A 26,225-nucleotide genomic window follows, 5' to 3' on the forward strand; every position below is an offset into this window, starting at 1 on the left:
ATATTTCATTGAGTTGTGTATAATTTAAAGAAGGTTTGTCCCCAAATGGTTTTGCTCACCTTGATTGTGTGTGTGTGTGTGTGCGCGCGCGCGTGTGTGTGGTTTTCTTGTTTTTGTATAATGTGTACAGTTTATGTCAAGGGCATTAAAAGCCTCCTGAAGCATAATCTTATCAAAGGGATACATTGTTAATAAAATGTACTTAAAATTCTTAAAACCTGTGTTGTTCTATTTGAAATTTTAAAACAATCAGTGGATTGAATTGCGTTGATTTGAGTTAGTGCCGCTATGGCTGATACGTGTGACGCCCGGTAAAAATGACTTTTAGGTACTACAGATAAGAGTCTAGTTCCATTAACACATCAGTGGCCTACTCCAAATGTTTTAAAATATCTAGACTTAGAAAACATTCTTCATAATCTAAGCAAATACTTTATAGTTTGGTTTTGTTTTTTTTTTTTTTACTTCATTGTAAAGGGTTTGAAAAACTGGATCTGTCTTTAAAACAGTTCTAACTTTTTCGAGGAAATATACAAGATAAGTGATGATGGTATGTATGATGATGACTTTTTGTGGGAAGGTATTTGATTTCTCCTGCAGAAACTTGTCCTCATCAGATAGGGTATCATATAGCCACCTAGTGGCGAAAGAAAATACCACAAGGGAAATTACCAAGGCTGGAGAGTAAAATTCAATGACGAAGCCAGGTCAAAGCTAGGTTATAGTTGACTATGTGTGGTACGATAGTCTCGCTTACAGAAACAGATTGTTCGGATAACTTGGTTCTTGGGCATATTTCTGTGTATCGTTTTCCCATTGCCTTCTGTATGTGCATGTTTTGGGCCCCAAAATAAACTTTAAAAAAGCATACTTAATAATCATCATACAGCTGATCTTTGTAGACCTAAACTTTAGAAAGTTTATTTCATTTAGAAAGAAGACTCTTTGGTATATAAAAATACTCAAAAATAAAATACCGTCTTAGTCCATTTGGGCGACTATAATAATACACCACAGATTGGGTAGCTTACAAACAACAGAAGTCTATTTCTCCGGTTCTGGAGGCTGGACGGCTGAGGCCAGAGTGCTAGCATGGTCGAGGGAGGGCCGTCTCCTAGGCCCCAGAATTCTCGTGGCCCGACGTGGCATAAGGAATAGGGAGCCCTCCCGGGTCTCATAAGCACACTCATCCCGAGTACGTGAGGGCTCCAGGCTTGTGACCTAATCACCTTCCAAAGGCCCCATCTCCCTAATACCGTTACCTTCGGGGGTTAGGATTTCAACATAGGAATTTTGAGGAGGACAATCATTCAGACCATAGCAACTACTTTTGCATTGATTAGAAAAAAAGAAATACTAAAGCTTGTTTCTTTAATGCTTATCTTAGAGGATCAAGTCAACTGCCTTTGGTGCTTTAAATTGAATATAGTTACTGTATATCTTTTAACTGCTCATTCTGAAGGCATTTTCTCTTCTGTTGTATCTCTTCAAGGGTTTTTAAAGGTTCTTTATGCAAAATGTTTAATATGTTTTGTAAATTCTTTGCGATGAAAGCCAGTTTTCTTTCCATGGAGCTCTTACAAGAAATACTAGATGTTGTCTAATTCAACTTGATCTTCTCAGTAAATACACATTCTAGTGGGGGATCAGTTTCGTTAGAATCAGCGCGAGTCAGGTGTTAGACTGGGAGCAAGCACCTTTGGTGGCGAGTCCGTGGTTTGGTGTGGCGGCGTCCCTGCACCCAGCCTGAACCATCACGGTCCCCTGCAGGCAGCTGAGGACTGCTCTCCAGTTTGATGTGGTATTTATAGATCATTAACACCAGTGCTTCCCACCATCAAAATACCCTGATATTTCTAAGGAAGTGTTACTAATGCGGCTTTAGGTACAGTTCTTTTTAAAGGTATTCACGGTTATGTTAGGAAAAGTAGAGCTTATCTAGAGGAACACACATATTTGCAGATGAAATCATACGATTCACTTCCAAATATCAGGAGGGAGGGCGGATAAGGGTACGGATGGACTGAAACAGCCGTGGGTTAGTGGCTGTGGGCCTGATGATGTACATAAGGGTTTGTTAAACTTACTATACTTTTCTGTCATTTGAAATTCTCCAGGAGTATTTTTTTCATCCTAATAATTCTGACACATGAATACAAATTTCAGAGTTTCTGAAGAACATTGCTTAAAGCAATGCTGTTAAGACGCCACGTAGTATTGACAAACGCTTTAGATATGACCGCGTTTGGTGTTCCGGACATGGGAGAATGTTTATAGCCAAAACTGCAGTCAGTGATATTGTAAGCATTAAGTTATGTAGCCCCACATTTCCTGTTGGTATTTTGCTTTATGATTCTCAAGGTTGAGTGTGCATCCAAATGCTTGGAAGGGAGCTGATGACACACATATTTCAGGTCTCAAGCCATGGAGATTCTGATGAGGTTTGGAGTGTTATCCCCAAATTTACATTTTTAGTGAGCTCATGAGGTGACTTACTGGCTATACTTACTGTTAGATTTTCATTTCATTGAGGTAGAGAACACACAAAATGCAGCTGCAAAATAGTTTAATTAAGGCTTTTTTGCAAAAATGACTTCAAGGTTTTGTGGGTTATTTTTAAAAGAAAATCCGTATGAAAGACACTAGTTACAAATCTGTCTTCACTGCCATTGCCATTTCTTTTATAGTTGCATGAGAAAGGAGCAAGGAGTCTAAGTGATGACAATACTGGCCCCCAAAGTCTTCTCAAAGCTGTTAGATTACTCAAGATACTCATTTTTACAGTGTTAGGAATACATGCCCAGTTCTCCAGCAAAAGGTTCAGTTCTGTGTAAGGAAAAGGTTGAAAAGCCTGAACAGAAGCCCTGCTTGTGCTGGTATATTTCGGCCAGTTGGCAGTCACCTTACTTGGAGGTGTGCGTCTTTTGCTCTCAGTCTTGGCTGTGTGGTGCCGATGACACAGTGCAGGGCGTTCGGTACCAGAGGCGGAGGCGCTGTCGCTTCTGGCACAGCAAACGAGGAGTTCCTAAACATGCTTGCTTAAAACATGGTAAATAAACGTAAAGCGCCGATGGGCAGAAGGCAGAGAAAGGACCGGGCACGTGTGGAATGCCCGCCATGCCCCCGGTGCCTTGTACATACTGGTTCAAGGAGACAAAGCCGCTGCTGAGCGAATACAGAATTTCCCACCCTGTATAGAGCTTTTTACAATTACGTCTAAACCATGCCCAACGATGGGGGTGCACTTTATTCATTATGTTAGCATAACAGGAATATAAATGAAGACAGTGAGGGTATTTTCTTGACCCAGACCATTGCAAAGACCAAAGGGTGCCAAATGAGAACAGGTCATTTCTGTATAGTAGTTCTTGAAAAAAAGAGGAACCAGAAAATGTGAATGGAATTAATAACATTTTCTCGTTTCTATTCGGAGGTAGTCGTCAAAACTCACGGTCAAAGACTGATGTCTACCAAGTAGGAGTGCTGTTATCCTGACAGTAAGTCAAGAGTCCCTGCCAGTCCCGCTCTTGCCTCGCATGCAATAAGCTCAGTGGAAAGGCAGTTGGGACCTTCCTGATCATTCACGTGTCTACCTTTCTAAGGTCTGTGCCCCCAGAAGAGTTCATTTTACTGCATTGGTGAACTACAGATTATCATCACTTCAAGGCAAGTCTAAAATCTGTTTTACCCTCAAACGTCTGTGATTTTTTTCATTAAACACACCCAGAATAACATTGACACTTCATGCTCTAGTATCGAATCTTCTGTGGCCTTTATTAAAACCTTAAATCTAGTTCCTTTACCCTAAAGATACTGGACGTGGGGGTAAAGCTTAATGGAAAATTTCCTCACTAAAAACTGAACTTGTGGGACCACAGCCCCCCTGGCCAGTACTGAGGGTCTGGGGTCTATCCCTATGTCAGGTTCCAGGCCTGCTGTTCGAAAGGTGGGCCTGGAGCACACCAGCAAGGGGAGCCTGTCCCCAGGAGCCTGCCATGTCTACGGCAAGCCTGCTCCAAGGAGGAGTGCTAAGTTCCATAGCTCCTGACCTCTCAAACTGAGCCGGACCGTAGTGGTCTCACACTCCCCCCGCCGTGACCGCTCGGTGGGTTTACGTACCGAGGCATCTGGTGACAGAATGGTGCCGCCGAGCCTCCTGTTCGTGTCTGTGTAGCAGAAAGGCATGCGACGGGTACATACTGATTAGTGGTCGTGCTCACCTTCATCTAAGAGGGTAATCGAGGGAGGAGAGGCCAGACCCATGGGAATGGCCATTTGCGTTTTGTACTCTGAACACAGTGCTGGCTCTGGTGGATTTGTGGGGAGACTGGACTTGTCTCCACACATGGGTGAGGCCAACTGGGACACATAATTCAAATTAGTTTCTCCAGCTGGTATTTCTCCCAGGGAGTTGACGTAGTTTTTTCCTAGTGCCTTCGGTCCATTTTCAGATGATGTCAACAGTCCCAGCTGGGGCTGGGCTTTAGGGGTTACTGGGACGTGGCCACAAGAAGCGGAGTCAGAAGCCGCCTGATTATAGGTAAAGTTCTCAAAACAGATGCAGGGGCCAGGCCCGGAGTGGCTCTTCTCTGTTGGGAGGAGGTAAAGGTAGGTGGGCTTGGTGGGTTCAGTTTCTGTCAGTGACTTCCTAGTGCCTTCCTGCTTGTTTATGACTTCAATAGCATCTGGAATACAGTCCTTGACATTCATTATTGTTAGGCGGGGGTTCTCCTGGAACAAACAAAAGAAATGCAAATTGTGTGTGTGTGTGTGTGTGTGTGTGTGTGTGTGTGTGTGTGAGTATATAAAGTATATGCAAAACGCACTCAGGGCTTCAGGTTTTGTGTGTGTGTTGTCCTAGTCACAAGTTAACTGCAGGTGCTGTTGCTAACCAAAGGATTTCCCCCGATGGAAGAAATCTCAAGGCTCCATTCACCCATTTCACAGCCCTGGGAGACAAGGTGGCCTTCGCTGTTATATCTTCTAAGGAAGTCTAGAAAAGTACTATCACATCCCTAACCTTCAATTAGTCTTTAACAGATACATGGTATACGTACAATCTCCCAGCATTTACCTTGGATTTTATTAATGACAGAACGCTGCTCTTGTAAGGATCTGGAATGTCAGGGTAACACTTCTCCTTCATCCTAGAAAACAGTGAAAATTAGACTGAATTTTGCAATATAGTGAATAGTTAAGAGAAGTCTGCAGTCAGCTTCCTGGGTTCTCACCCTGGCTCTATCACTGACTGTGGGACCTTGGCCAGGCTATTTAACTCCGCTATGTTTACATCTTCTCATCCATTCAACGGAGATAAGGCTCTTACTTACAAGTGGCGTGGAGAGGATTAAATGAGCCGGAGGCAAAGTACTCAGAATCACTTAGAATACTGCCAAGCACACACTACGTGAAATACCATAATATTAACTAGCGTTACTGAACAGGCTTTGCAATCTTTTCAAACGGCTATTGTTTTCCTTATGTCTCGACCTGAAAAGCAAAAATGTTAGCAGAATTTTCACATTTTCATCGAAGTCTCTGTCCTTCGCCTTTGTAGCACCTTCTCTCATTTTATTCCGTGTGATTTCTATCTTATTAAACTCTTTTCTAGATATTTCTCTTTCTTCTTAGATAAAATCTTCCCCACGCACTTACCATTGACTTTTCAAGTAGCATAAGATCATGATGAGCAAAATGGAGAAAATCATGGGGAGTATGACACGTATCAGTATATGGGCTGGAGAAGAAAACAGAGAAAATTTTCCTGAGTACTTTTCCCTCCTCAAAGGAACAAAGGTAAGTTTGAGAGTAATTTTACATAGTTATTAATCCTCAAAGGTCTAGTTATGCAAGATTCGATCTGAATTCTGGCTGATGGGGTGGGGGGTTCCACCTCCCAACCAACACAGGGACCGTTCGCCATCAACACCTAGACTTGGACTTGGTCCCTCCTCTATGAGACCGGATCACTACTCCCAATTCTTCACCCCCCCGCCCCCATATCAGAATTATTACCCCCCCCCCCCTTGCCAAAGCTTCACAGTGAGCGTACTTCCCTGTGTCCTGACTTGGGGCTCAGCCACGTGACTAGGTTTGGCCAATGGGCTGGTAGTAGCTGTAACACGAGCAGCTGCTTTAAGTGCACACGCACAGCCTGCCTTGCCCTCTAGGCCCCTGTGATCCACCAGGAGAAGGATGTGTCTCTCACAACCGCTGCCCTTCTAGCCTGAGCCCCAGAGTGAAGCCATGGAACCAACCCAAACCTGACGGAAGCCTGGAGTCCAGCCTGGCACAGCCCCGCTGAGATCAGTTAAGCCAAGAGCATGAACAGAAATATTCGTTTCTGTATGCCACGGAGATTTTGAGGGTTTCTGTTATACTTCAGAAATGAACTAGTGCATCCCCCACTTTTAGTCTCAGACAAAATGACCTGAATGTGTCTTAACCTGGAATAATTATCCATTTTGATTCCTCAGATAGGTCATTTTCTTAAATACCCATCTTTTCTGTTCCCCCTGCCTGCAAGCCCAACAAATAATAATTCCACTGGGCCAGTAAACACTGTCTTTTGCAGATGCAAATTGCACAGGGAGGGGGGTTGGTGGGCTAACGGTCATTCACACGTACACATGTACGTATATTTCTGTTCAATATATCTGCTTCCCTGCCCCCCCTCCCCCCGCCCCCCCACCTGGTCACCAGCCCTGACACCTGGCTGTCCTGGAAGGAATGAGGTTTGATTTGGGGCTGGGGATATGGTGGGAAATGTTGGCATTTTTTAAGGGAGGACAGGCCTGGGTAGATGCCCAGCCCAGTGTTATGGGGCAGCACAGGGTTCTGAAGAAAAGGACACACGGAGAGGTAAGACGATGCCGTAGCTAACACCTCACCAACTGGCCTGAAGTTAAACCTGATGGCAGAAAGGGGGAAGAAACTCTCTTCCTGACTCCACTAAAGAATACTTTGCTCTCAACTCAGTACTTTGGACTACTATAACTGGTTTTAAGATTCAGTTAAGTTATAGACTTCTAACTTACTTAAGAAGCCCGGGGACCTAGCCATGGTAGTTTCCAAGTTTCAGACTGGTTTTGCTAAACTTTTTTAGCAAAATGCATGATGAAATGCATTATATGCATTCAGAAAAATGCTCATAAGAGCACATCTCAATGCATTTTCACAAGTGCCAACACACGTGGCCAGTACCTAGAGCACAAAAAGGAACATCAGCTCCCCAGAAAGCCCCCCTGGTGTCCCCATCCAATCATCATCCCCTCCCAAGGTAACCACATCTTGTCTTCTAATAACGCATTTGCCTCTTTCTGTAGCAGACTCTTACAGCAAGGGTCAGGGCTGGCTTCTGTCACTCGGCATGGCAGTTGTGACATTCGCCCGTATTATTTTTGTAACTGCAGAATGTCATTCTCATTGCTCTAATTACGCACTTTATTTTCCTTTTTAATAATAGTCAATAAACCAATAAAGAGTCACAGCTGAGGCTAAGGAGGTTTATCATGAATAAGGGAGATAAATGAAATCTAGAAAATATACTTGAGGTAAAGATAGTTATTTGTATTATGATGTATGTGTACACACACACACACACACACCCTCTACCAGCTAAATAAATACCAAGACTGGAATAACAACAGCCTGAATATAATTTAAAATTTTTTGAATTTACCCTAAAACTGTTAAGAGTGCTCAAATAATATAAATCCTTGACTGACATCTGAGAGTTCTGACCTTCAACTTGGAAACCTGGGGCCACGTTGCAGCTGACAAGTGAGCAGCCCTGAGTGCCCCGATCTGCCGGCATAGACACAGATGTCCTCACCCCTGGTCAGCAGCTCTACCTGCTGTGGCCACCTTGTCCCTACGGCTCTGCCACCAGCAAAGGGACCCTGCACCGAGGACCTAGGATCGCTGGTAACTTGGGGCAGACTTTTCAGCCTGTTTTCCAGAGAGGAGTGTCTGCAAAGGTCCCTTCCAGTGGGGACCCTCCATGATACACAATTTGATACTTGCTTTTCCTCTTCTTCTCCATCAGTATCTTCCTCCCCCTGCACCCCCACCCCCACCTTCCTGTTTATCGGAGGTCAGTGTTTACCACCAGAATCTGATTTACCATTAACTGGTTCCTGCTGCCCTTCTCCCTGCCCTCTTCTTTCTCCTTCTTTCAAGCCAAATGCATTTTGAAAAGTGGATCTCTTTGTCTCATTTTTTCCCCACCAATCGGCAACAGCAGGTTCATGAAGGAACCTGCCTGATCCCAGCAGACCCCGCCCCATCTCTCTCAACATTACCCCAGAAAGGCAAAGTCAGGAAGCGGCTGATTTGCCACTGAGGGAAACCAGCCAGGGAACCGGCTGCCGAGGGCAGCTCTGCTGAGAAAACCACCCGCCCTCCTCTAGACAGTGGGTCTGGGGCCCCGGGGGCCCTTCTGAAGTTGACAGGAAACTGCCATCTGTGATTTTCAAGCCATTGTGGGCCCGAGTGGCTCAGGGACCGCAGCGACAGACAGGCCAGAGGAAGGTTCCAGGTCATAAGTCAGTCAGACTCTTGTCTGTTTAACGTAGTTGGATTCTGTGTGACATTTTGTGTGTGTGTGTGACACAGAATCCCATCTAGAGAAAGAGAAAGAGAGACAGAGAAGAAAGGTTTAAAAATTCCTGATCTCGACAACTCACAGTATTCATCTGGAGTTGTGACCTTTGTGAAAGCGCCCTGGGGGCCCTCGCCGACACTGGTGTATGGAGTGAGGAAAAACTCATAGAAAGATGCGGGCTGCAGGTTTTCCACGACAAATGTCTTCTGTTTGGGGTTGTCAATTTTGTATTTGCAACATATTGAATCATCTGTAATTTAAAAGAAAAAAAAAATTTTTTTCAAGAAAAAAAAAGCGTGAGAGAGATCTTATGACAGGGTTGGGCACCAATAATCATCTTGTTGACTCAGCACCGTCAACATCCTACACCAATCAAATATTAAATCATCATTTCATCACTCTGGGTCATGGGTGAAATCTTGAAAACATGGCAAGAAAAGCTGGTGATCCAGAGAGAGCACACAAGTGTGGGAGAGACAGTAAGAGCTGGGGAGAGACTTAAAAATATATTGTAATAACCTTTAACAAAGTCAAAGGGAAAAAAAGAAAAAGGGCTTAGCCAGGAAGCTTCGTAACCGGCAGGTTTTCCGAAGCCGCTGATGGTATTTCAAATGCTTCCCAAAATACCGGGCACTCTGTTTTAAGTAAGTCAAAACACTGACCCCCCGCCGTCTGGCCCACTAGTTTGCTGAAGAACACTCTGGATCAAAAAGCATGCGAGAACAGGATTCGGTGTGGCCGGGCTCAGACATGGCCGCCTCGCTGGCGGTTTTGAAGAGTGAAGTCTTGAAAGAGTAAACCAACCAACAAACACACGCGTCACCTGAGAGGACTGCCTTTTCAGATCCCGGGAGGCACCGCGCAGCCTTGGACTTCAGATAGAGGGAGTACCCTCGTACAAAACCGGGCTGGGACTCGGCAGCATAGTCCTTCCAGCTCAGGGTAAAGGAGTAGGAGGTCAGGTTACTCATGAGCACTTGAGGGTTGTCTGAAGGCACTAGGAAAGGAAGTTGGGGTAAGAAGAGTCATCACTCGCAAATCTTCTCAGAGGGCTCACGTGAACTAAAAGTAGGGCCACAGCCAACCCCAGAGCCTGTAGGCACTCACATGCCTCGTTCGGGAGTTTTCTCCACTTCTCGGGGGGATTTATGCCCTGACACAGTTTGTGAGGCCTGGGAAGGAGGTGACCCATCTTCCTGTCCAAGTCTTGCCTTTCACAGATGAAGACAAGGACGGCCAGAGAGACTCAACAGCTTGCGCGAGGTCACGCAGCAAAAAGGAGAATGAAGGCCTTCTTAGACTTCATTCTGCTCTTGGATTCTTAACAGTGCTTGACGGAAGACCCTGCCAGAGGACGGACTGAAGGGGGTTTTGGTGGGACTCTAGCTCCCGGGTTGTGACAGCACCAAGCTATGCAAGCGTCACTGAAGCAACCCAGGAGTGTTTGTTCTGGAGGTTTCCTGAGCCTGTTTCACACGCACGTGCGCGCACACCCTGCCAGTCTCAGCCCCCTCCCACCCATGAAGGGGTGGGAAGAGGTGACCTGATCGGTGCAAGGGAGGAGAGGTCCCAAAGGGCCCAGATTTCAGTGGAATTGAAATTGCCTTCCGTGGCTGGTGGAACCACAGGAAAATTTCCAGAGGATGATTTCACGGCATGTGATAAAAGTCTTAAAAATTGTAAAAGAAATGAGAAACTATGTAAGTTCAAGCCTTGACTCAAGTATTCTAAGACCTCATTTAAAAACCATTATTGTGGATATGGACGAAGATTTCACTAGAATGATGGTGACTCGGGGCATAAGAGGTGGGGCTAAGGATAAAAGAGACTGAGCACTGCAGAGAGAAATCACTTGAAGATGTGTTTCATGGTTTATAGTTGAAAAACTTGTAATCCTCAATGTCCGACGACAGGCGATTTGACATATGCAAACAATTATTTGCAATGATATAGTTAAATAATACTTAGTGACATGCGTCAAAAAAGCACTTTATAAACTGGATAAAGTCCCCTTTTTACTTAAAAATGTTTATCTGTACAGGGAGAGAAATACCTGGAAATACATCAAATATTAACTCTGGATATTTGTTTTCTGGGTGGCAAAATTAGCAATGAGTTTGTCTTCTTTTGCCATACACTGTCTTTAATGGAAATGGTTTATAGTTTATGAGTAAAAATATTTTTTAAATCCAATTACCAGAACAAATGGGACCCTGAAAATCAGGAAGAGTGTTGAAATATTCCTGAACCCACAGCTCGGATCTCTGGATTGTTCTGAACAAGTCTGCCCACGGACACGTTAAGCGCTGTAGACTTACCCAGTTCCTGGGAGTATCCCGTTTTTTTCTCTAATAAATAAGGAATCCTTTCTGTAGAAATTCCATAAATTCTGAAGTTGTATCGAACCCCTGGTCTAAAAGCATCTACGGAAGAAAGGTCAACAGGTTTTCAGTAACACAAAGTGACATTCTCTTTATTTCTGCAAAGGAACAAATGAAAAATGAATTGGCGTCTCCTAAATGCCTTCCTCCTCGGGATTTCTGCACTTCGTCTCCACCGTCTTCCCTGCTTCCTCTGGCCTTAGAGTCCACTGACTCCAACTAAGCCTGCGGGAGCTGTCCCCTACGCCGTCCTCTCCAACACCATTTTGTCCACGTGCAGGAAAGTGGGTGCAGAATTCAGTCACGCACAGAAAACCATTTTATTTTATTTTACTTTTTAATGTTTATTTAGTTTTTGAGAGAGAGAGAGAGACTGACAGAGTGTGAGCAGGGGAGGGAGCAGAGAGAGAGAGAGAGAGGGGAAGACACAGAATCCGAAGCAGGCTCCAGGCTCGGAGCTGTCAGCACAGAGCCCGACACGGGGCTCGAACCCACGAGCCGTGAGATCATGACCTGAGCCGAAGTCGGAAGCTCGACCAACTGAGCCACCCAGGCATCCCCAGAAAACCATTTTAAAGTCTCTTCTGACTCCAAGTCCCCTGCAGCGACTTGTCTTCTCTCGCCACCCCCCACCCCACCAAGCTGAGCACTGGAAGGCTTTGCTTGCACTTCTTCATTTTCCCCTCACACCCGCACCTCTGCAATCCACCTTCGGCACCGCCATGCCACTGACACCGCCCCGGCCGAGGGCAGCCTCATTCCCTCACTGAATGCCCTCCCTGGCCTCCGTCACCCTCTGCAGGTCGACGATTCCCCACATCTTTACCTCGAGCCCAGCAGATGGCGCTACTGACACCTCTACTCCAGCGGCAAACCTAGGCTTCTGGGACTCGGCTAAATTGCCAATCCTGAAATTACAACTCCAACGTGGGAGGTAAGAGATCAAATTCTACATTTGCCACCGAAAGTGAAGGAGCTGATGATTGACTCCGACCACGCTATGTCCTAAATGTGTCCCAAATCCATACACCTCTCTAGACGGGGAGGGTTATAATGTCCCTTTGCCGTTCATTTGAGAGAACTGATTTCAAGGCACAAATTTATGAAATCGTGAAAACCTATCCCAGCCTCAGGTCCAGAGCGTGTCTGTGAAAGTATGTTTCAGACCAAATCTTAGACCACATCATTGCAAAATGTGAACTCCTCGCCCCCGGGCCTGATTTCGTCATTTCAAAATGATTAGTTTAGCACCAAGTATCCATGAGATGGTCCAGAGGTCCTGGTTGAACTTGCTGCAAGGTGCAGGGAACAAGACGGTAACACAGAGGACTCTCCTTACCTGAGCTAACAACTGTGCTTGTGGTATTGGGACCTAGGTTTTTCCACTGGAGATCACAGAGCGGGTCCCCGGGACGTTCACACCACTCCACGACGTAGCCCGTGACGTCTCCGGGTTGGGGTTTCCAAGACAGACAGAATCCGTCCTCTGTGCCCCTGACTCTTTCTTCTTCAACCTCTTCTGCACATTACAAATACAGCCATGCTTCAGATGGAATTCATTGTACATTTTCAAAAAAGCGTTTGAAGAAGAAAATAAACTTGAACACGTACTGTCTCTGACAGTTAAGGGCCCCATCACTTGAGTGGCTACAGAAGCTCGGGGATGGGGTAATGTTTTCACAGGTGATTTCCTGCCTCTCACCCCCCAGCAAATATTTACATCTGCCCTTAGGATACCTCTGTTCTAATCTTCTGAGACCCAACGAGACTTCAGCCCCAAGACAAGTGTCAGTGAACAACTTGCCATCAGGCCAAATCCAGCCTCCAAAGCTTGTTTTATGACCCTTGAGCTAAGAAGGGGTTTAAGATTTTTAAAGAGCTGCCAAAAACAAAGAATACAGAATATCGAACAGAGGCCGATCAAACGATCGTACGATATCGAACAGAGGCAGATCTGTGAAGCCTGAAATGTTTCCTATCTTCCCCTTTACTCGAAAAACTGGCTGACCCCATGTTTGGCACTTGATCCACCTTTTTTTTTTTTTCTTTAAAGTTTATTTATTTATTTATTTTGAGAGAGAGAGGGAAGCAGAGCACACAAGAGGGGGAGGGCCAGGGAGAGAGGGAGAGAGAGAGAGAATCCCAAGCAGGCTCTGTGCTGTTGGTGCAGAGCCTGACGTGGGGCTCGAACTCATGAACCGTGAGACTATGACCTGAGCCGAAGTCAAGAGTCAGACACTTAATCGACATGGCCACCCAGGCACCCCTTGGTACTCGATCTACTTTTAAAAAGTATCTGTTGGACAGATAAATAATGCGCCTTAATCCCCCCACATGATGCTGGCTGCTCCTGAACTATTACGTCTGTGATGTTAGGGGGAGAAACCGAGTGAGAACAACAAAGGAAAGAGTTCAGATACGTACCAAGTTGGACTATGCAAGGACGTGCACACTGCTCATGACCAATCTCAACACACTTTATCAGCCACGATAGGTTTAAATTGGAAAAAAGCGATATGATCTCAACGGACGACAGTTCTAGTGATTTCAAGCAGACTCACCCTGCGCCTTCAGGGATGAGAATTTCTCCTAGTTCCCGAGGCTGACCTCACAGCCCGCCACTGTTGACAGGGCAGTGGTCCCAGCCAGTCAAGTGAGACAGACCCAGACCAGGACTGGGCCTGCAGACAGCTGCTCAGAAAAGCAGTATTTGCTCAGAAAGGAGCAAACATGGCTTGGTATAGACTTCTACTAAAACTTGACTCGTTGTTCATCTGCAATTTGAATTTAACTGGGCATCCTGTATTTTATTGGGCAATCCTAATTACACCTGAACATTGGTGTGAAAGCACAGTGCTATTAATTTTTGTAGTTATTATCCAGTGGGGGACACCCAAAGGGATGTGTAGCTCTAGGTATAAGATAAAGGGTTCCCCATGAAGGCCTTTGTATACCCCACCTATGTGGCTTCCCTGTCTTCTTCTGTTAAAGAAATAAATCTCGTTTGCATCAAAGTTGACATTTTTCACTCTTATTCACACTGGCTAAAATTTCATCCCAAACTTAGAACCGTAACTCTTATCAAGCTGCTGTTTGAAAGCTGCAAATATGTTTTAAGAAGTGGAGATAGAGGGAAGGAGAAAGGACATGTTTTTTCAGTCATTCACACTCTAGTATGAATTGGCTTAACCTTAACTGTCGGCCTCATAGCACATTGGTGACTTTATCCACTGAAGTGATTTAAGAATGTGGGCCACTGGGGGGCACCTAGGTGGCTCAGTCAGTTGAGCGTCTGACTTCGGCTCAGGTCATGATCCCACAGCTCATGGGTTTGAGCCCCGTGTTGGGCTCTGTGTTGACAGCTCAGAGCCTGGAGCCTGCCCCTCCCCCACTCACACGTTCACTCTCCCTCTCTCTCCCTCAAATATAAATAAATATTAAGAAAAAAAAAAAGAATGTGGGCCACTTAAGGAAGACTGGATACCCTCACAGGGGAAGGCATGGAGGTCTGAGAGCAGGGCATAGGGAAGGAAGGTTCGGTAGGAACCCACAGATAGAGAAGACCCCCAAACAGGTTACAGTGCTTAGTGTTGTTTGGAACCGGGCCTCATTCAAGGCCGTCTTCTTTTATCTATCAGCTCCCCCAGGGTGAATGAAATGCCCACTCTTCCTGCTTTGTCCTAATGAAGACAGAATACAGCTTTTCACTTCCTTCTCTAATGCAGTTCTTGATAAGCAAAGGTCACGTTAAGTAACTCCTTAGTTTTTCTTCTGTGCCCAAGCTTAATTTCTTTTTCTTACTTGACACACCGGATTGTTCTTTAAAAATAAATAAAATAAAACCAAGCAACACTTCTCTCTCATCGAGCCTACTTAACCTAAATTGAAGCCTAGCTTGAGTAAGAGGTATAACACAACGTGCTGTAGCCCCATGAGCAGGACCTGAAAGTGTCACAGCAGAGCCTGAAGAAGAGCATGATCGACAGGTGCACAAATGAGTACACGACGTCGACTACTTTGTGCCCAAGCGTGCGTTGTCTCCTACGCGTTCCTGTGCGTGCGTGTGTTGGCGGGGGGGTAGTATATCCAACCTCTTTTTACAGCTCTCCCAAGAAGGTGATTCATATGGCTACTGACTGTCCACGTAAGGTCATCTCTACCTTGTCTGGTCTCTCACAGGCTGAGGGATTAGCCAGTTGCCATCTTTCATTCTACTTCAGCAAAGCCTTCCAGAAGGATGATGCCAGTCAGTTCTCCTTCTCACCTCTGGCAATGCTAATGGGCTCTTTCTGGGTGGCAAGGACTGACAAATATTTTACAGTACGATAAATGCGACCCGCGATTTCATAAGCTACAAAGCACGTTTACACCAACCCCAGCTCTCAGCGAAGACTGCTTATTGGTGTTGCATTTACTTGAGCAAATGTGAGATAATTCTCTGAATTTCTTGGAGAATCTCAGGGCAGCAATGTCCTGAGCTGTGGCTGAACTCTCACACCGAGCAGGGCTGTCCCGGGAAACACACAGCCATGCCTGGACCAAAAGAAAAAGACTAATGGCGTTCAGGAGCTAGCTCTTTTGTCCCGCCAGGTTACTGCCTTTCCAATGTGTCCGTTGCTACTTAATAACATCACCTGGGCCACAGAATAAAAACAAAACGAAACTCACTGTTTCCAGGGTCTCCGGACACGGCGATGACCGAAGCGGGGGACGTGCCCACACTGTTGTTAGCTGTGACGCGGATTTGGTAAGAACACTGGTCGAGGGTTAGTTCTGTGCCATTGGCCGGAGCAGGAATGGAGAGGAGCTTCAAGGTGGACGGTCTGTCTAGATTTTCTAGAACTACATTATAGAAGAGAATCTTCCCATTGGCCTGCAATTTTGATAGTGGCTGAGAGAAAATACGGATAACCATTTCAAAATGGGTTTTCGGGGCACCTGGGTGGCTCAGGCAGTTAAGCGGCCGACTCTTGATTTCGGCTCAGGCAATGATCTTACAGCTTGTTGAGTTCGAGCCCCACATTGGGGTCTACACTCATAGCGGGGGCCTGCTTGGGATCCTGTCTTCCGCTCTCTGCCCCTCCCCCACTCTCTCAAAAATAAATGTTAAAAAATTCAAAATGGGTTTTTCTTTGAAAGGAGTTTGCATCATTACTTTTTCATCTTTCCTGGCCCCCAACTGCTTTACACACACACACACACACACACACACACACACACACACACACACACCAGCAAATTAAAAAACAGTTTAATAGAGAAAATAACCGTCTAAAGCAAGCTTGAAATCAGGCATTCCGCGGTAACTGAAGTGGAGTACAGAACAGGACTACTTGAGCTCCTCAAGAGCATGTTGGATCTAGAGAAGCATGACCAAGTCAGGAGAGGAAGGGGCTCCTTCAGCCTGGGTAAGAAGGGACTCAGAGGGCACCGAGGGGAGAAGACACGAGCAGATCCGGGCAGGAGGGGCCTGGCCCCTGGTCTCCCTTCCCCCTCCAGCCATCTTTCCCTGCGCAGTTGTGCCCTGAGCCATTCACGGAGCACGGGGTTCCCTCTAGACCATCCTCCACGTCGAAGAGAATTCCCTGCCCACAAGGTCCTAAGCCTGGTGCCAGGGGCCGTCCCCCCCAGCCTGCCCTCTCAAGAACAGCTGGTGCCCCTGGTGTGAGCACCTCCAGGTCTGAGAATGGGTGCAGAGAGCGGCTGTCTGCGGGGCTGTGCCCATGTGTGAGTGCCTGGGCTCCCTGCGGAGACGGCCAGTGTGGAGGTGGGAAGGACAGCCAGGTGGGCGTTGGCTGGGGGCCAAGCCACCCGGTACGGTCATGTTTGATACAAAAACACGAGCTGAGGAATCCGGGAGTTTCAAGCACAAGCCTGGACTTCCAGGTTGCCATGGAGGCCTTAATAGACAAGGCAAAATGACAAAATAGATTTTAGTTTACTTTTTTCAAAATACATGTAAAGTATTTTTTAGCTTGACCCCTAACTCCTACATGTAAGTTACTGTACGTAAATAGTCGTATCTTTCAAATATGGTATGTGCTTTTCCACTTACACCGGTGCCCCGGGCCTTGCAAAACTTAGAGCAAGGCTGGACAGAAGTTACAGAGCTACAGCTTCCAACGGTCAGAACCCGCCATCCGCGCCACCGGCTGTCCAGGAGGGAACAGTCTGAGCATCAAGGAGACGGGTGGGGGCGGGGATTCCCCCACTGGGTAAGACGTTCTGCTCGACTCACGTTAAGATCCCTGCCAGCCGGAGCCCTGCACCGGCAGCCAGCGTCCCACTGAGGGACAGTGCCAAGCCAACGTGTCTGGTGGAATCTGTGCGTCTTACCTTCCAGAATAAAGTCACGACACAATGTCCCTGCACTGACTTCACATTCCTCCAGACATCAGGAGCCTCTGAGGGAGCTGAAATCAACCAAAGAAAAGATCGTGGGTTGCGATATGTACAGAGAACGGTACGTTCACCCTTTTTCTACTCTGGTCAAAGGTGGCGAAGATGACCCGTCCTACCTGAGGCTTGTTTCTCATTTTCTCACTCTCTGTGACTTCCACCCACGTGACCACGGCCGCATCGTTCACTCCTCACCCGGTGCACATGGTAGGTGCCGTACAAAAGGTCTGCTGCATCAAACTGAAAAGCTCTTCTCAAGCCTGAGCTTTTGGAAGTCACCGGAACATTGTGGAACCATCCATCAGCTAGACCAACTCTAGGAGGTCAGTTAGGTAAATTTCCCATTTGTTGAATTTCTAGGAGCGGCAGACCATGGCTACAGCCTTGCTTCCTTCGCAAAGGTTGTAACGGAAGCGTGCTAATGGACAGCCCGGGGGCTTCACAATTCACATTGGCTGGTCTTCTCACCGGGTCCTAGCCTGGGCGCCTCTCCTCGATCCCCCTCCACTGGGAAGGCCACATCCCCCGCCTCCCCACGCTGCTCTCTCCCCCAGCTCCTGGCCTGCCTGGGTCAGCTGCCCGCCCGACAGACTCTCAGGGCACCCGTTCACTGCCCTTGCTACATTGTTCTGGAAAAGTGTGCATCCTTGTCTTTACCTCCAATCAACTGTAGGACAAGTGATCTGATTCCAAACATCCCCATGGAGGAAGAATTACTTTGGAACATAACACATAAAGATTTAGCTGTTTTATAAAAATATAGTTTACTGCCCCCGATAACTGAAATTTAAGTCCTTTTTTAGTTGCGGACACTTTCTCCTCAATTTAAAGATGACCGTGTATTTTCTTAAAAAATGTATTGAAGCAGATTTCAATTTGCTAAATAGCCCACTGGAGAAGCCAATATTAAATCAAAAACGTATTGAAACAACATGGGACTCTAAGCTTAATGCAAAATCTTCAGCTGGTTTATAAATTAGTCCTTGTCAGAACAGTGCCCCACAGCACAGTTGACAATGCTCCATATTTGTGTCACATAAATGCCATTTAAGTCTGCTCACTACAATTCTACTTAAGTATGGTTATAATACACATAGGCATCAACTTTTCCAGCATCAAGCAAAGTGTTATCAGAGGCAAAAAAAAAAAAAAAAAAAAAAAAAAATCTATAGATTCATCACTAGCAAATTCATCTCATTTTCTTGTTCTCATCAAAAGCAACATTAATTATTTTAAGGTTTACGGTACTACAACCTAAAAGTATATACAATTTACTAAACACTCTATCCGTTTGCCACTTTCCTTTTGCACTTAACTTTAGTTATAGTGTTGGAATAAACTTCCAAAAAAAAAAACCAAAAACCCAAAGCCAAGCAGTAACAAAGTAAAAATTCTTTAATAAGACAAAACTGGGGAGTGACATTACCGTCAGGAACAGGGCTCTCTGCGGCAGATTCTCGAGGGGTCTATGCTCCCAGTGAGGGGAGGGGTGGGTACATCAGACAAGGAGAGGGAGCCTGCCATGTACAACTGGTGACCAACCCTTGTGTAGGACCCGATCAGCTGTCCCTGTCACCCCTCAGCTCGAGTCACTGCTTTAACGGTCCTCAAGGGGGAGCGCCTGGGCGGCTCAGTCGGTTAACCTTCTGACTCTTGGTTTTCGGCTCAGATCATGGTCTCAAGGTTCGTGAGATCGAGAGCCCATACAGGGCTCTGCGCTGACAATGTGGAGCCTGCTTGGGATTCTCTCTCTCTCTCCCTCTCTCTCTGTCCCTCTCCCACATGTGCAAGCATGTGCATTTGCTCTCTCTCTTTCAAAATAAATAAATAATCTTAAAAATAAAATAAAATAAAATGGTCCTCCTGGAGAGACACAGAAAGAGCCCTGCCAGCCTATACACATAAATATAAGCAAGAATAAAATATATACATGTAATCCTTCCTTTGGCAGCCAAAGAACAAGACCTGAATCAACAAGATCTCAAGGCTGTAATAACAACATCAAGAGACAGAACACATAGAATCCAGCTCTGGTTAAGGGGGGAGCTCTGGAGTCAGGTGGCCTGGGTGTGGGTCACAGTCAACAGGCTGACGGGCTAAGCCAATTAAGTCACTTAGCTTCTCTGTGCCTCCTGTCCTCATCTAGGACGTGAGGATAATTACTCATAGTGTCTCCTGCGTGCTGTGAGGAGGAAAAGGGAAAAACACGGCAAGCGCCTCAAGCTGTCTGGAGCTCAACGTTAGCTGCTATTACAATTATTAATACTGTTATGTCTCTGCCATTCATTAACTTTGCAAACTAGGTGAGTCTCTCCAATCTATGGGCCCAAACTGCCTCATCTGTAAACTGGTCAACAACAGTAACTTATTATTTTGAATTGGGAGGAGAGGAAAGCAGGGCTGGGCCATCCAGTCTCCTGAGGCCTATGTGAACTGAAAGATAATGGTTATTTGTCAGAAAAACCCACCCACTGTTCCGTCAGTGGTGAGGAACCTCCCACCGCGACAGTGATCGAGAACGCTCACAGTTTGCTGTTGTTGAACAAATGATGTATCAATAATTGTTAAGTATCCAAACACCATTACATTTCCAAACATAGCCTGAAGTTGTTTGGTATGAGATCAACGCCTTCCTCGGCAGCAACACTACTGTTTGTCCCCAGTCCTTAATTTAAAAGTCTATCCTAATTTACGGAGCCCCAGATCCGATGGGAATCCAGCAACGCCAGGAGCTTATAAGCCGTTCTGGCGAAACCAAAGACGAGAGAGAAAATGTACAAAAGAAATGATGCTGAATGACCTAGGTCATTGAGGTGGATGACCATTGAGGTGGGTGAGGTGGATCCCATTGAGGTGGATGTCTTCCCGTTCACATCTCACTAAGCATTTAATTCAGCTCTTTTTTTAAAAGATGGTATTCAGGGGCGCCTGGGTGGTTCAGTCCATTGAGCGTCCGACTCCCAATTTCGGCTCAGGTCACAATCCCAGGCTGTGGGATCAAGTCCCAAGGTGGTCTCCTCACTGGGTGTGGAGCCTGCTTAAGGTTGTCTCTTTCCTCTCCCTCTGCCCGCCCCCCCTCCAACCCGCCCCAGCTCATGTTCGCAAGTGCTCTCTCTGAAAAACAATAAATGAACAAAACAAAACAACCACAAAACGATGATATTCAGCCTCTGTTGTAATAGTTTTTCCTTAGTTTTTGGTACGACTGAAAGCTCTCGGGGAAACCAACCCATCTCTGGTGAGTCAGTTTAGATCCTTGGGTTAAAGAGAGGGGAACTGAACATACCAGCTTCGGCCGTGGTAAAGTTGCGACGAGTCCATTCACTCCATTTCCAGAAGTGGTTGGCATTAGCACAGCGCACTTGGGCCGCGTACTCTGTGGAAGGCTCCAGTTTCTTCATGAGGTGCTTACCATTCACCTTGACAGAAACATTTTGCTTCTTCGAAGAAAGGAAGGAAGGGAGGAAGGAAAAGAAGAAGATCAATGAGATGAACTGAAAAAAGGAGACAGGAAGAAAGAAGAAAGAAGACAGGAGGACCAGCGAGCACACTTCATGGCAAAGTCCAATCACAGCCTGGTCCATTCTGAGGTGGGGTACGACTACTACTTCTTTGTGAAAAAATCTCGAAGGCCCTCTGCCCAATGCTAAAGCTTGTGATTAATTTCAGGACTGTTTTTAAACAGATGACCCATATCATCTGAACCCACACAGAAATAAGATTTTAAAGAGGTTTTATTCATTAGTCTCTCTGTTCAGGACATAAAGAGATTTTTGAAAATAGAAAGTGAAGCAGTATTCTTACTTGTATCACTTTTCCTTCACCATAGAGTTCAATCTGACACAATAGTGTGGAATAATTCCCAATGGAGTGGACCTTCCAGGTCATGGTGGCATTTGCGGCACTTACATTTTTGACAAATACGTTAAAGGGAGCCATTGGGTGAACTGCCAAAAAAAAAAAAGGAAACAAAATTAAAAAAAAATTCAAGCATAAATCCAAAGACTTTGGTAAATAGGCAGCTCATTTCTTATTTATTTTTGTTTAGTTTTGAAAAAATGGCAACAAAACCAGACTTAGAGCACAGATGGAGTAAGCCAACTATAGCCTTTCTCTTTCACCAATTATATTAGAAACTCTGAACAAAACATAAAAAGAAACTACTGAGGACTCTTAAAATTAAACAAAAGAAGGCAGATTATGAAGGAGAATCAAAACTTGGAAAAGGGGCTCATGGGGAGAACATAACAGAACCCAAAATCTAAATAAAATAACGTCAGTAATATCAAAGGTACAATCTAGAATTATTCTACCTACAAAACTCCAGAACATGTCACTAATTTCCAAGAGAAAAGACAGTCAAAGGATGCCAACCTCACGGTGACCCGTCCATAAGAATGCAATTCGTACGGACTTTAAGACAGATCCGTGACATAAAAGTAAGCACATTTGAAATGAATAGAAGAAAAACACTTCTCAGCAGAGAAATAGAAACTATTAAAAAAAAAAAAGAATCAAATGGAAATTTTGGAGCCAAAAAATATAATATCTGAAATGAAAAACTGACTGGATGAGGTTCAGGTCTTGAAAAAATAAAGAAAGCCCCTCCCATCCTGTCTATCCCCCTGAATCCAATTAAATATATCACATGGAGCATTCTTGAATATTCTATTTGAGAACTCTGATAGTGGCAGGCAGAGAAGACCAGAAATTCAAGTATTGCTGCATTGGTAGTGAGAGGGTAAAGGAAGGCTTCTATGCTTTACTTAAAGTGAAAAATACTAACTCTTGTGAAAGATTAATAACATATTGTAATCTCCGGGGGTGGGGGGCGGCGGGGAAAGGAATACAAATATATGTAGGCAAAAGCCAGTAGATAAATTGAAGTGGAATACTAAAAAAGTATTCAAATAATCCAAAGATCCAAAGGTGGCAGGCTGGGAAGAGATACTCAATTTTAGGGAGGTGTAGTTCAAAAACAGAGGGAACAAATAGAAAACAACTAATAAAATGGTAGGCTTGCGTCCAACCCTATTAATAATTATGTTAAATATAAATGGTCCAAACATACCAATAAAAACAGAAATTGTCAGATGGGAGAGAAAACAAAAGCTGGCACGGCCCTCGCTTTCAAAGGGCAACAGAGGAGCAAGCACGAATCGACAACTACAAAATAAATGCAACATTGCAAGTGGGGTCATGACAGTGAAAGTGTAAAAGGAGTTTTTGGCCAAAAAGATGGAGTTCTAGAAGTCCCTATCCTGAGCCTTCATTTTTTATCTCCTTTTCGGTCACTACCCACGGGCTGATGACTCACTCACAAGTCTAACTCTCCATCCCAGACTTCTTCGATGCGCTCCAAACTCTATATCCAACTGTCTCCTCAACATCTCCCCTGAGATATCTGAAAGACATCTCAACCTTGACTTGGTAAACACGGAACTCTGTGCTCCTGCCCGGAGCTGCTCTTCCCCAGTACCTCCCCATTTCAGGGGATAGTTCCAATACTGGCCCAATTGCTTAGGCCAAAACCCTTGCAATCATCCTAAGGAACCATCTTAAATTCCTCTTCCCCTTACCATGCACATGCCTTCCCTAAGTAAGTGCTACCAACTCTATCCCAGAGTGAATTCACAATATGACCGCTTCCCCACCAACTTCATCACCCCATCTGGTCCAAAGTCTCTGCCTGACAACCGCGGCGGCCTCCTAACCAGCTCTCCATCTCCACCCCTGCCCCGGATGGTCCAGCCTGAGTGATCTTTTCCCACAGTGTGAGTCACATCATTTATCTGTCCTGATGAACACCTGTCAACACAACTAGGTAAGACCATCCAGTTCCACAGTTGTCACATGACCAGGACACTGCCTGCCACCCAAATCTCCTTTATCTCTGGTATGGGCATGAGGACACTCTTTCTGTCTCTCCAACAACCCAGAGTTTGGTCTTATCCCACCACCTTTTCAAATCCTATTCTTTTTGCTTCAAATGCTCTTCCCCTAGACGTCTTCTACTTCTTTCTTTCTTCAACTCCCTCATCCTGATACAGGCATTATCTCCCCTAAACCTGAATTTTACCTTCTCCATAGCACGTATCAGTACTTGAAGTACGCTATGTTTACTGTATGTCTCCACTCCCCGCTCTCAACCCCTCCTACTGCACACACTAGCAGACAAGCTCACAAGGGGCAGCTATCCAGTTTTGTTCACTGCCAGGTCCCCAGTGCCTGCCACACTGGAGGCACTCTGTAATTACGCAGCTGACTGAGTGGTGATGAATCTAAAAGATGTGTAGGAATTAAGAAGGTGAAAGGGGAAGGAAGAACATTCCAGAAAAAGTGAACAACATGTGTAAAGATTCTGCGTTTCATAAAAGAGAAAACAGGTGGTCAAACACTGTAGATCGAAACTACCATAAAATACCACGGTGTAGCCATTAAACTGACAAAAATGAAAAGGGTGACCGACCATACCACCTTGGAAAGACTACATGAATTCAAGGGCAAGGGTATAATTGGTACAGCCACTTTGGAAAGCCATGTGGCACTGTCTCCTGCGTGGCACATTCAAATTCTCTATGTCCTCACCAATCCCGCTCTTAGGTATACACTCAAGGAAAACAACTGGAGAAGAGTCCTGCATACATAATGCTCATATTAACACCACACCCAAGAGCAAAACCTTGATACAACCTGAAAAACCAACAAATGAGATGCCTGGACAAAATACTGTATACTTACACAATGAAATACTTGATAACAGTGAGAATCAGTAGACTATAACAACACTCAATAATATGGGTCAATATTGGCAATTCAATATTATCTACATAGTAATTACTAAATTACTACATATAGCTTGATGTCTTTTACATACATTAAAACCAAACAAAATAAAAATACAGTCTTTTTAGAGTTGCATTAGAAGTGAGAATACGTACTCCCACACAGGCACACACACGTGCACGATTTAAATGATCTCAGTGGAGGAGCAGGGTGTGGGGGGCTGTGGGGCAGGAGATGAAGTGAGTTACTGTTAGAATTCTAGTCTAAAGGTGAGTAGTAAGCATACAGGTGCTTACTGCATCTTCAAAACCAATCACAGGGACCAGGGGCCATGCATGCGTCCGTGAAGTGTGGCGTCGACAAGAGATATAGATTAAAACGTCCACGTAGGATGTGACTTAGGCTAACACCTACAGCACATTTCCTTGATCACACAGTGTGTGACACAACAACGAGTGAGGAACCACAGCAAGCTCCGACACTGGTCTCACCTCGATGAGTCAGGTTGAAAAGAAGATGAACACTTCTCTTTCTTAAGTAGTTTTCAGCTGTGAGTGTGAAGTTGTACATTTCTTGGGAGTCTGGAGGTACTTGCCAGTCACACCAGCTTTTGTGTTTACAAAGTGTCTTTTTCCCAGAAAACCTTAAAAGAAAAACACACCCAAAACAATAATTTCAGGGTTTCCACTTCTGTCAACGCAGATCTGCAACTCTGTACCCTTGGGGCACACTTGGTGGCTTTCAAACTGGGTTGCACACAATGGCACTGATCCACTTGCATCAACAAATACCACCAAGGAAGATGTTGTTTCAACAACTTCCATTTATGTGGTTAAAGGTTTATTCGGTTTATGTAGCGATGAATTGCTGACTGCCCACCCCCAACATGGGTGGTGAGAATACTCCTCAATTTATTTTGAATATTCTTAAACAGTTAGAGATTAGATATACCCAGATCACCAGATGGAACAATTTACACCTCAAGATTCACCATTAACTGTTTTTATCATTTTTATGCTACGTTTTCCTTTCACGGAACTCAGGTGAAAAGCATTATACAGTTGTGACCGCTTAAAGACTTCTTTCTGACTCTGGTAGGGTGGTTGTAAACTATTTCTTCACATTGTCTGTAACATCTAAATGTGACCCTTATTGTTGGCACAAGAAGGGACCTGTCAAGAACGTAATCAGAGCCAACTTACGATTCAAACAAAGTGTAGCTTTGGGAAAGCTGTGTGAGCAAGCCAGCGTCGCTCCCGGGAGCCCAAGTACAGTTCAAAGTCTTCAAGTCCCGGGTTTCACAAGAAAAATCCTTGGGCTCTTCAAATACTTCTGGCCACACAAAGAAAACAGATGAAAGATCTAGTCAAATCCCTTTATTGAAAGACAAGGAAAATCGGAAAAGCTCCCTTTGGGTCTGAGGCCACAGGGCTGAATGACAGAAGGATCACGCTGACAGCTCCAGAAGGTCACGTGTCAGGTGCCCCATCTTGGCCCCTTCTCTTCCTCTCCTTGTTCTTTTCTGAGGCATCACCGGGACGGGGACCGGTGGTAGTTCTGCGGTGAGCTGCGCTGTGTCCATGTGATGGAAGTTGGACCCCCAGTGCCTGCTAGTAGGCGCTCAACAAGTCGCCAAGTGTCAGCCAGAGTGAGTGAGCGAAAGAAAGAAAGAATGAATGAATGGAGTCAGTGTTGCCTGCTGCCTCACTGTGGAAGCTGGGGCTTGCAGAGAGCCTCAGGGCTATTATGCTTGGGATGCCGGGAAGTCAGATTTGGGGAGCCATTAAACTCAGCAGCAGGGAGTGGGAGTTCTAAGGACCCGGGCAGCCCCCAGAGCCACTGAGGCTCTCAGAGGCTGTTCCAAGGGGAACAGCTGCACCAGGTGTCTGGGAGCCTGGAGTCTGCCCCTGGCAGCAGAAGCAGGGACCCGGCGGTCGCAGATATTGGCCTACCTAGCGAGCAGGGGAAGGGAGGCCTCCACACAAACACAGGAGGCCAGCGGGCATGTATGTTCACACAGACCTACATAAACAATAAAACGTTCCCTCTCCACT

The 26,225-nt window shown here is 45.5% G+C and overlaps 1 protein-coding gene across 4 annotated transcripts in view; it reads right to left on the bottom strand.

The window, feature by feature from the left end:
* Positions 1 to 1,364: 1,364 nt before the first annotated feature.
* OSMR (oncostatin M receptor) overlaps positions 1,365 to 26,225 on the bottom strand; it is a 54,499-nt gene continuing 29,638 nt past the window's right edge. For 2 of the 4 annotated variants that reach the window (XM_042951647.1, XM_042951656.1), the window contains exons 6-18: positions 25,374 to 25,533; positions 24,663 to 24,814; positions 21,190 to 21,332; positions 20,672 to 20,825; positions 17,323 to 17,399; positions 15,655 to 15,877; positions 12,326 to 12,505; positions 10,924 to 11,028; positions 9,429 to 9,602; positions 8,688 to 8,855; positions 5,656 to 5,737; positions 5,075 to 5,147; positions 1,365 to 4,731 (exon numbers count right to left, since the gene is read on the bottom strand). In XM_042951647.1, the coding sequence (XP_042807581.1) occupies positions 4,204 to 4,731; positions 5,075 to 5,147; positions 5,656 to 5,737; positions 8,688 to 8,855; positions 9,429 to 9,602; positions 10,924 to 11,028; positions 12,326 to 12,505; positions 15,655 to 15,877; positions 17,323 to 17,399; positions 20,672 to 20,825; positions 21,190 to 21,332; positions 24,663 to 24,814; positions 25,374 to 25,533 (2,219 nt within the window). In that variant the 3' untranslated portion in view covers positions 1,365 to 4,203. The remainder of the gene's footprint in view (positions 4,732 to 5,074; positions 5,148 to 5,655; positions 5,738 to 8,687; positions 8,856 to 9,428; positions 9,603 to 10,923; positions 11,029 to 12,325; positions 12,506 to 15,654; positions 15,878 to 17,322; positions 17,400 to 20,671; positions 20,826 to 21,189; positions 21,333 to 24,662; positions 24,815 to 25,373; positions 25,534 to 26,225) is intronic. The other 2 variants (XM_042951674.1, XM_042951665.1) reach the window with 2 other exon arrangements.

Source organism: Panthera leo, chromosome A1 (assembly GCF_018350215.1).
Source record: "Panthera leo isolate Ple1 chromosome A1, P.leo_Ple1_pat1.1, whole genome shotgun sequence".
NCBI lineage: Eukaryota > Metazoa > Chordata > Mammalia > Carnivora > Felidae > Panthera > Panthera leo.